At 31.2% G+C, this 11,736-nt stretch overlaps 1 protein-coding gene across 1 annotated transcript; it reads left to right on the top strand.

Moving 5' to 3' along the window:
* Positions 1–2,602: 2,602 nt before the first annotated feature.
* LOTGIDRAFT_164889 (hypothetical protein) lies at positions 2,603–6,116 on the top strand (the record flags this gene model as incomplete). The annotated part of the gene is made up of 2 exons (XM_009061402.1): positions 2,603–2,662; positions 5,388–6,116. The coding sequence occupies 2 exons, from the start codon at positions 2,603–2,605 to the stop codon at positions 6,114–6,116; spliced, it is 789 nt and encodes a 262-aa protein (XP_009059650.1).
* Between the last annotated feature and the right edge of the window lie 5,620 nt (positions 6,117–11,736).

The following is an 11,736-nucleotide window of genomic DNA, read 5'->3' as shown; positions in this document are numbered from 1 at the left end:
CAGGTACCAGCTGGTAGACAGGATCCTTATTAGTTGACCAAGCTCCAGCTGGTAGAAAGGATCCTTGTTAGTTGACCAAGAATCAGCTGGTAGACAAGATCATTGTTATTTGACCAAGAACCAGCTGGTAGACAGGATCATTGTTAGTTGACTAAGAATTGGCTGGTAGACAGGATCCTTGTAAGTTTACCAAGAACCAGCTGATAGAAAGGATCCTTGTTAGTTGACCAAGAACCAGTTGGTAGACAGGAACCTTGTTAGTTGACCAAGTACCAGCTGGTAGACAGGAACCTTGCTAGTTGACCAAGAACCAGCTGATAGACAGGAACCTTGTTAGTTGACCAAGAACCAGCTGATAGACAGGAACCTTGTTAGTTGACCAAGAACCAGCTGGTAGACAGGAACCTTGTTAGTTGACCAAGAACCAGCTGATAGACAGGATCATTGTTAGTTGACTAAGAACCAGCTAGTAGACAGGATCCTTGTTAGTTGACCAAGAACCAGCTGATAGACAAGATCCTTGATAGTTGTCCAAGAACTAGCTGGTAGACAGGAACCTTGTTAGTTGACCAAGCTCCAGCCGGTAGACAGGATCCTTATAAGTTGACCAAGAACTAGCTGGTAGACAGGATCATTGTTAGTTGACCAAGAACCAGTTGGTAGACAGGATCATTGTTAGTTGACCAAGAACAAGCTGGTAGACAAGATCATTGTTAGTTGACTAAGAACCAGCTAGTAGACAGGATCATTGTTAAGTGACCAAGAACCAGCTGGTAGACAGGATCATTGTTAGTTGACCAAGAACCAGCTGGTAGACAGGATCATTGTTAGTTGACCAAGAACAAGCTGGTAGACAGGATCATTGTTAGTTGACTAAGAACCAGCTGGTAGACAGGATCATTGTTAGCTGACCAAGAACCAGCTGGTAGACAGGATCATTGTTAGTTGACCAAGAACCAGCTGGTAGACAGGATCCTTTAATTTGTCCTTGTATTAATAATTGCCAAGAGGTTTGACCAAGGTTTAATTATTAATCTAGTAAAATACGGTCTCAGGAAAGAAGACCAACTTTTGGACAGGTTCCTATACTCCATGTTATTATCTCATGTTATTATACCCTTATAATCATTGCCAAGAGGTTTGACATAAAACTATTTAATTCTTAGTTATCCTTTTAATAACAGATTTGATCGAAAACAAACTGGTAGACAGGATTCTTGGAACTTCAGTTGTTATCCTTGTAATCATTGAGGTTTCACCAAGACAGATCCTTTATACCTCAGTTGTTATCCTTATAAACTAGGATTCAGTTGTAAAATGTTAAGGAAAATGTGAGTAAACTTGGTCAATAATAGAAAGAAATAAAAAATGTTATCCATGATGACACTGTTGTCAAGAATTTAACCAAGAACAATTCTGCAGACAGTATGCTTGGAACACAGTTATAACACTTTTCTGAACTTCAGGTCTGTCTCATCTCTCACTGACATTCGACTTTGATTTTAGTTAATGGTTAGGATTTATCTATTATTATTATTATTCTGTTAAGAAAAACCAAATCACTTCTTGACCTACTAGCACTTATTTTATAATTTTCTTCTGTTTTGTTTGACTTTCAAGTACTGTAAGTAAGTGCATAAAAGTCTGTGACTTAGAAAAAAAAACCTCAAAAGATGAAAAAAATCCTGAATGAAATCCCCCATGATATTTATCTCTAATCATTGATCTCATCAGAAGATAGTAAACCATACAAGTTGAGATTTCATATCAATAAGTTTTGTCAAGAGATTTTCAATTTCTCATCAGATTCTAAAACTTGACACGCAACTTAAAAGTTTGGTTGTTTAATCTCGTTTAGCATCGGAAAAAAGTGAGAAATAAAACTCCATTCTTGATCGAGTGGAAAAAGAAGCCTTGTAATAATCTAGTTATATTCTCAAACAACACTAAAATCTGGAGTAAAAATTCTACATTAAGTAGAAATGGCGTAAGGGTAAATATGATTACAGGCTGACGATCAGATTTTAAGTGCAGCAGATTTAGAAAAACTGTGAGCTCATTGAAATAAAAATGATGATAGTATTGCTGATGATTGATGTTATTGATGGTGATGATGATTATGTTAGTGATGATCTATGCTGATGTTGATTGATAATGATGATTATGTTAGTGATGATTATGTTAGTGATGATCTATGCTGATGTTGATTGATAATGATAATGATGATTATGTTAGTGATGATTATGTTAATGATGATCTATGCTGATGTTGATCGATGATGATGTTATTGAAGATCATTGATATTGATGATGATGATGATGATGGTTTCTTGATGATGATTATTGATTAATGATTATAATGATGTTGATAATGCTGTTGATGATGATGGATTATGATTATGATGCTAATTGATACTGACGATGATAATTTTGATGAATGATAACATTGATGATGTTAATGATTTAATGATGAATATGAAAGTAATGATGATTGATGATGATGATGACTCATTAAGAAAGCTTATTTGGGACAAAAGTTTTATTTCAATAAGTACCAGTAAACTTAACATAATATAGAAACAGAACACTACAAAGTTACGAAAATGGCCTGTGTGTTATTCCAGAAAAAGAAGGAACAGCCATCTTTAAAAACCTATCAGAAGGTCTGTTTGAAACCTTCCTTAATGACCCACTAAAAATATAACCTGGTTTTTCTACATCAATTTGACAGTTTTTATGGGTAAAATATCTTGAATGGAAGGAAAGACTTGGTTTTTTATGAATAGAGATTGTAGTAAAAGGTGTCTGACTGGGGAGTAATGGAGATAGACCAGTTACCCAGTAACAACTATCAAGATGACAACAGAAAATAATATCCACAAAGTAAAAATGACCGCACCTTAAGAAATGGAAGCCATTTTCCCAATCTTATTTTTAGTTTTTAGATATTGTTCAGATAAAAAAGAAAAGAACAAATATGAATAATCACTTTATAATTATCAGGGGTATGAGAGTAAAAAAAATACTGCTTCTTAGTTGAATTTCAAATATAAACTGATTTGTTTAGGTTCTAATGAGAGGGTTAAGAATACTTTACTCACTATCGCAAAAGAACTCAGTATTGAAAAAATAACTCACTACAGGTCAGGGTTAATCAACAAGATTATAACTTAAAGCTATCATGCACTATATAGAACTCAAACCAAATATTTACTCTTGTCCTGATAAATAGTCATTTTATAAATAAAATTTAAATATTTGAGCTCTACAATGATAATAACACCTGTAAGTGTTGCTAATGAGCAATGTTATTTCTGCCTTTGGTTCTCAGACAAAATGGACTATGGTCCAACAAATCCATACTTTTAGGTCCCCTTTTTTATTTTTCATATAGTTCCAGTGGGTAAAAGAACATTTAAACAAAACAGCTTTTTTTTTTTTTTTGCACAGGACAAGTAAAAACATTTGTGGTCTCCCTTTCCTCACCCAGAGTGTGATAATGCCATTTATTTAAAATGACGAAGGAATGAAAAAATAGCATAATAAACAAACAACAATTAAATAAACAATAAATCATAATGATTTATAAACAATATCATAAACTAGTTGGGCTTAATAAACCTACTATGCGCCATAAAATAATTAAAAAACAATGAAAATACAAAATCATAACAGTTAAAAAACGGTGGAAGAGGGGGAGGAGGAGGGTTGTCAACCGCAACTTCAACCGAGTTTGCAATGGCGGGTCGAAGTTAAACGATGATACAACGTACCAAATGAATTACACATAAACGATTGGTCAACACAAAACATATTATCTTTCAATAATATTTATTTTTGATCATTGTTGAAACTAGCAAAACAAGCAAATTACTAAGCTAACCAGCACTAGTAAATGAATAAGCTTCGGACCTAGGCCTGTGCTTTCTATGAGTTAAATTCTCATTTCACCTTAACACTATTATTGTAATAAGATTTAAAGGGATTAACAAACAATGGTTTTGATAATAATGGGGTATTTAAAAAATCAAATTAATTCAGCTTCTTCAAAAAAAAGAAAAATGTGCTTCTGAAAACAAATCTAATAAGTTTGGTGTTCACCTATGTATGATTCACCAGCACCAAGTATTAAGATATGATATACAGACAAGTAAAAGTATTACCACTTACAGTGAGACAGTATTATATTGATATTGTATTAAGTGAATAGACCAGTTTATCATTGGTTAGAATAACCTGTAACTTGTAGTTATATCCCTTGGCTTTTATCAACCATCTCATCTGATAACCTCTGTTCCAATCTACTATATATATATATACCCCATTGTGTTATACCTGCTCATTTCACCTGATGATAACAATGTAAATTGTTGAAACATTGTGTACAATAAAACTCAGTGGTAGTATATCATATAAACTAATGATGACAATGTAAATTGTTGAAACATTGTGTACAATAAAACTCAGTGGTAGTATATCATATAAACTAATGATTACAATGTAAATTGTTGAAACGTTGTGTACAATAAAACTCAGGAGTAGTATACCATATAAACTGATGATGACAATGTAAATTGTTGAAACATTGTGTACAATAAAACTCAGGAGTAGTATTCCATAATATTGTGATCTGTTATTTTATTTTCAACAGTTCACAAAAAAGTAATGTTGAATATAACAGGTAAAAACAAGACAACTGTAAACTAAAATTTCTGTTAAACATCATGTAAAAAAATTAACAAGAAATGTTTTAGAGAAGAATTAGTTATTTATCAAAAGAACAATATGTATAATCAGCCTGAGCTTTTTGAATTATGAAACAAAACATCTTAGAAACATTCTAGAAACATTCCTGAAGGTTGAAAGCTCGTTTTCCTTATAAACTGCACAAATACACTTTCTAGTATTGAAAAGATCTGAGAAATAGCAATATATTGTGCCTTAGGAATAACAGCATGATTTAAATAACATGAAGGATGCCACTGGCAAATAAAGACAGAAAACATGCAGTATTATGCAGGTATTATCTTGACCTATGCCAGAATCAAACCCAAGGACTTCAAGTTAGCCAGAAAGCATCCAACTTACTAAGAGATCCAGCTATGTCATAAGATATAGAGTTATGTATTTATTCTTCTCCTCCAGTTTGGAATAAACTTACCACCCCATACAGTGTGCAATGAAGGAAATTTTGCCAGGGCAAAAAAATATTTCTACATTATAGTCAATATCTATACACACACAGTTCTGTCCAACTATCACAATATTAATAGAATTAATGATTTCTTACCTGATAGAAAATGGACAGGTATATTTTGAAGATGTAGAGTCACGGTCTATAGCTTGTATAGTTAGTAACTGGGTCAACGTCGACACAATTCCATACAGATTCCTGGAATAAATGGTGGAATAAATGGTGGAATTAATGGTGGAATAAATGATACAATAAATGATAGAATAAATGGCGAAATAAATGATGGAATAAATGGTGAAATAAATGATATAATAAATGGTAGAATAAATGATAGAATAAATGGTGGAATAAATGATAGAATAAATGGTAGAATAAATGGTAGAATAAATGATAGAATAAATGATAGAATAAATGGTAGAATAAATGATAGAATAAATGATAGAATAAATGGTAGAATAAATGATGGAATAAATGATAGAATAAATGATGGAATAAATGATAGAATAAATGACAGAATAAATGACCAAATAAATGATATAATAAATGGTAGAATAAATGATAGAATAAATGATAGAATAAATGGTGGAATAAATGATGGAATAAATGATAGAATAAATGATACAATAAATGATACAATAAATGATGGAATAAATGATAGAATAAATGACAGAATAAATGATAGAATAACTGATGGAATAAATGATAGAATAAATGACAGAATAAATGGTAGAATAAATGATGGAATAAATGGTAGAATAAATTGTGGAATAAATGGTGGGATAAATGGTAGAATAAATTATAGAATAAATGAAAGAATAAACGGTAGAATAAATGGTGGAATAAATGGTAGAATAAATGATAGAATAAATGGTAGAATAAAAGGTAGAAAAAAAGGCAGAATAAATTGTGGAATAAATGAATGAATAAATTGTGGAATAAATGATATAATAAATGGTAGAATAAATTGTGGAATAAATGGTGGGATAAATGGTAGAATAAATTATAGAATAAATGATAGAATAAACGGTAGAATAAACGGTGGAATAAATGGTAGAATAAACGGTAGAATAAATGGTGGAATAAATGGTAGAATAAATTATAGAAGAAATGGTAGAATAAATGGTGGGATAAATGGTAGAATAAATTATAGAATAAATGAAAGAATAAACGGTAGAATAAATGGTGGAATAAATGGTAGAATAAATGATAGAATAAATGGTAGAATAAACGGTAGAAAAAAAGGCAGAATAAATTGTGGAATAAATGAATGAATAAATTGTGGAATAAATGATATAATAAATGGTGGGATAAATTGTGGAATAAATAGTGGGATAAATGGTAGAATAAATTATAGAATAAATGATAGAATAAACGGTAGAATAAATGGTGGAATAAATGATGGAATAAATGGTAGAATAAATGGTAGAATAAATGGTAGAATAAACGGTAGAATAAATGGTGGAATAAATGGTAGAATAAATTATAGAAGAAATGGTAGAATAAATTGTAGAATAAATGATTGAATAAATGATAGAATAAATGGCAGAATAAATGATTGAATAAATGATAGAATAAATGGCAGAATAAATGATAGAATAAATGGCAGAGTAAATCTCTTGATCATTATCAAAACATGAAAATTCTTGGCATATTTTAATGTTGTTGAGTTGGATGAGGGGGGTTTTGGTCAAGTATCACACAAAGGGTTCAAATAATAGGTTTAAACAATACTGATGTTACAAATGGATATTTAAATCTATAATGAAAGTTATTGTTAATTCTCATATATATACAAAACTTTACGGACAAATGTGTTTGGTTTAAACCTGTTGTTTCATTTGAAAATCTTCAATAGGGACTTCACGATGAGCTAATGAAATAGACAATGCCATGCAATGTGAAATGAGGGAAATTTTGCCAGGACAGCGACATTCGCCAATTTTTTTTTTACGATTTTGAGTTGTCAAGCAGTCTTTATCTATAAAAGATACAGCAGTTGGATATTGAAATAGTGAAATTCAATCTGTAGTCTACATATAATTTATTTCTATTTTATTATTCATTCATTATATTGTCCTCATGGACTGAATGTTAGACAGGATCACGTCCTTGTGTATTGAGCCTAATCTGACCCATGTAAAATAAAGAGTCTATGTTTGTCTCAATGGGTTGAATATTAGACAAGATCATGTCCTTGTGTATTGGTTCTGATTCTGACCCATGTAAAATAAAGAGTCTATGTTTGTCTCCAAGGACTGAATGTTAGACAGGACCATGTCACTTTGGTGTATTGGTTCTAAATCTGACCCATGTAAAATAAAGAGTCTATGTTTGCCTCTAAGGGCTGAATGTTAGACACGATCATGTCCTTGTGTATTGGACCTAATTCTGACTCATGTAAAATAAAGAGTCTATGTTTGTCTCCATGGACTGAATGTAAGACAGGACCATGTCACCTTGGTGTATTGGTTCTAAATCTGACCCATGTAAAATAAAGAGTCTATGTTTGTCTCCATGGGTTGAATATTAGATCATGTCCTTGTGTATTGGACCTAATTCTGACCCATGTAAAATAAAGAGTCTATGTTTGTCCCCATGGGTTGAATATTAGATCATGTCCTTTTGTATTGGGCCTAATTCTGACCCATGTAAAATAAAGAGTCTATGTTTGTCCCCATGGGTTGAATATTAGACAAGATCATGTCCTTGTGTATTGGTTCTGATTCTGACCGACTTAAATAAAGATTTCATTATTATTATTACATATAATTCAGAAATATATTTAGAAAGAATAGATTTGTTGATTTCAATTATGAAAATAATTATCGAACTCTGCCATTAGTTTTCTATTTAAGAAAAAACTCGTTAAAAAACATGTAGAATCAACCAGCTAATGTATTTTCTAATGTAATAGGTTTTCAGAAATAAAATAGAAATATAACTAATGATGCTATTTTTCTGAGTTAAATCACACTTTTTTCAATTTTTATAAAACGCATTTCACATGTAAAAACATGTGATCATCTTGTGAATTAAAAATACAGGATAATATGACAATAAATTACAGATCTTTACGATTTGATTTCGCAAATATTTAATTTGCAGTAAATGTTCCCCCAATAACTGACTAAGGCAGAGATGTTGATTATAAGAAGATTGTATTTCCACAAAACGTTTCGGGTAACAGGTAAACAAGCACCCTTCCTCAGTTGTGTAATAGAGTGTATAAAAAATTCTTTTATATTAAGAAATGGAATTATTAAACGCATGCGTAAAACGTTGGAGACAGGAATAATTTGCCTGGTAGCGGCCTAAGTATTCCAAATATTTAATTTCATATACTGATATTTGTTTCAAATGAAAATTGCCTTTTTATTTGAATGTTTAAGTGAGTCCGCGTGTCTATTTGAGAGTCCTCCTCACTAAAAATGTATATTTGGTATTTAGATTAGTCAACTTGGCAAACTTTTAGGGAGTCCACAAAGCTAATAATGTTTACTGGGTATTTTAGTTGTCAATTTGGCAAACTTTTAGACTCCATTTTTCTTGTATCACAAATGCTGCGGTTTGATTGGATTGTTCACCAGAGAATACAGCCTATTAGAGTCCTTGACAGAAAAACTGTAAACATTATGGCTTATTGTTTAAAGACTTTCTGTCAAGTACTCTGATTGGCCGTATTCGCTAGCCTACAATCTAACAATATTGCTACATTTACAAACTTCTTTGAAACTAGAAAGGTGGCTATTGCAGTCAAGATATAAGTACGAGGTTTGAAATAGTTTTGAAGATGAGTAGGTTTAAGGTATAAGTACGAGGTTTGAAATAGTTTTGAAGATGAGTAGGTTTAAGGTATAAGTACGAGGTTTGAAATAGTTTTGAAGATGAGTAGGTTTAAGGTATAAGTACGAGGTTTGAAATAGTTTTGAAGATGAGTAGGTTTAAGGTATAAGTACGAGGTTTGAAATAGTTTTGAAGATGAGTAGGTTTAAGATATAAGTACGAGGTTTGAAATAGTTTTGAAGATGAGTAGGTTTAAGGTATAAGTACGAGGTTTGAAATAGTTTTGAAGATGAGTAGGTTTAAGGTATAAGTACGAGGTTTGAAATAGTTTTGAAGATGAGTAGGTTTAAGGTATAAGTACGAGGTTTGAAATAGTTTTGAAGATGAGTAGGTTTAAGGTATAAGTGCAAAGTTTGTAAAAGCTTGATATTTTGAAGATGGTCTTTCAGACAGTTCACAATGTCGATATTTTCCACTTAGGGAGTCCACATAGTTAATAATGTCCAGTTGGTAAAACTTAACCTACCTAGCTGAAGGAACTATATTTATTAAACTCTGATATACATAACCATACTCTAGTGATTTATTGAGGACTAGTTCTAAAATAACTTGACTTGTAGTACCACTGATAACTGTTTTCTCCACACTACATTTCTGCCATAGTAACTTCAGTTCTGGACTCTGAAATATAAAACAGTTGAGATCAAGAGTTAAGAGCTTGGCCAGTCCTTGTAGTTGCCCAAACTTAAACAAGAAAAGCACCTTGTTGCAATGGGACAATAAACCCAATAAACTCACAGCCAGGCCTGAAGCCAGTCTTGATTGTTCAGAGGGGCAAGTAATATACCACAGGGTAATGGTGTATGGTGTTAAGTTGCAGTAATGGAATGCTCATAGGTTGAACTGGAAGAGAATAAGATAATATAAAACTCAGAAGTGAACAGAATGTCGAGTTAGTTAGCAATATCAGCATCTGCTGGAAGCGAATGTTAACTTGTCAACTTCATAGATACCCAATAATGTTCATTTGGTATTTAAGTTTATCAACTCGACATCCTTTTTGGAGAGTCCACATAGTTAATAATTTTTAGTTGATAGTGAGGTTTATTAACTCAGAATCTCTATAGAGAGTCTATCTAGATAAGTGTACATATTTCATAAACATTAACACTATTTTAACAGAAGAATGAAGATGATTTATTCGGTAACTAATTTACGAGAACCTTTGACAATATCTTCAAAGAGAAAGTTGCGTGAACAATTTGAAATTGCATTATAGTTGTTTTTTCTTGTCAAATTTGTTGGTTTTATTGTTGATTGAGCTTTTCAATTAAAATGAAGTTTTATAAACCTCAGTTCTGTATCTTATTGGGCTAAAGAATATATAAACCAAGTACTAACACTATGAACTGTAAAACGAAACCCGAAATCCGTAACAACACATAACATGGAGTTTTGTATCCTACAGTTCTGTATCTTATTGAACTATTAAAATGAAATGTAGTTTTATATCCTACTGTTCTGTATCTTATTGGACTAATGAAATGAAATGGTGTTTTATATCCTACTGTTCTGTATCTTATTAAACTAATGAAATGAAATGGAGTTTTATATCCTACTGTCCTATATCTTATTAAACTAATGAAATGAAATGTAGTTTTGTATCCTACTGTTCTGTACCTTATTGGACTAATGAAATGAAATGGAGTTTTATATCCTACTGTTCTGTACCTTTTTGGACTAATGAAATGAAATGGAGTTTTATATCCTACTGTTCTGTATCTTATTGAACTAATGAAATGAAATAGAGTTTTATATCCTACTGTTCTGTATCTTATTGGACTAATGAAATGAAATGGAGTTGTATATCCTACTGTTCTGTATCTTGTTGAACTAATGAAATGAAATGGAGTTGTATATCCTACTGTTCTGTATCTTGTTGAACTAATGAAATGAAATGGAGTTTTATATCCTACTGTACCTTATTGGACTAATGAAATGAAATGGAGTTTTATATCCTACTGTTCTGTATCTTATTGAAATAATGAAATGAAATGAGTTTTATATTCTACTGTTCTGTATCTTATTGAAATAATGAAATGAAATAGAGTTTTATATCCTACTGTTCTGTATCTTATTGAAATAATGAAATGAAATGAGTTTTATATCCTACTGTTCTGTATCTTATTGAAATAATGAAATGAAATAGAGTTTTATATTCTACTGTTCTGTATCTTATTGAAATAATGAAATGAAATGAGTTTTACATCCTACTGTTCTGTATCTTATTGGACTAATGAAATGAAATAGAGTTTTATATTCTACTGTTCTGTATCTTATTGAAATAATGAAATGAAATGGAGATTTATATCCTACTGTTCTGTATCTTATTGGACTAATGAAATGAAATAGAGTTTTATAACCTACTGTTCTGTATCTTACTGTACTAATGAAATGAAATAGAGTTTTATATTCTACTGTTCTGTATCTTATTGAAATAATGAAATGAAATAGAGTTTTATATCCTACTGTTCTGTATCTTACTGAACTACTTCCTACTTTCTGCATGAGAAACTGGGCTAAAAAGTACCAAATTGCCTCTAAAGCTACACCTTTGCCTTTCCTTTTTCAATTTCTTACTCACAAAAGTACTTTAACTTAACAGTTTGTAGCACGTGGCTTAGGTTTATAGTTAAAATATGTAGAGTAAAATGTAAATGGTAGGTGAAATCTAGAACACAAAAACTGCGTGATGAATAC

The sequence above is a fragment of the Lottia gigantea genome (assembly GCF_000327385.1).
Source record: "Lottia gigantea unplaced genomic scaffold LOTGIsca_48, whole genome shotgun sequence".
Lineage (NCBI taxonomy): Eukaryota > Metazoa > Mollusca > Gastropoda > Lottiidae > Lottia > Lottia gigantea.
The sequence above is the reverse complement of the archived record's forward strand: the minus strand, read 5'-3'. Positions and strand labels throughout refer to the sequence as shown.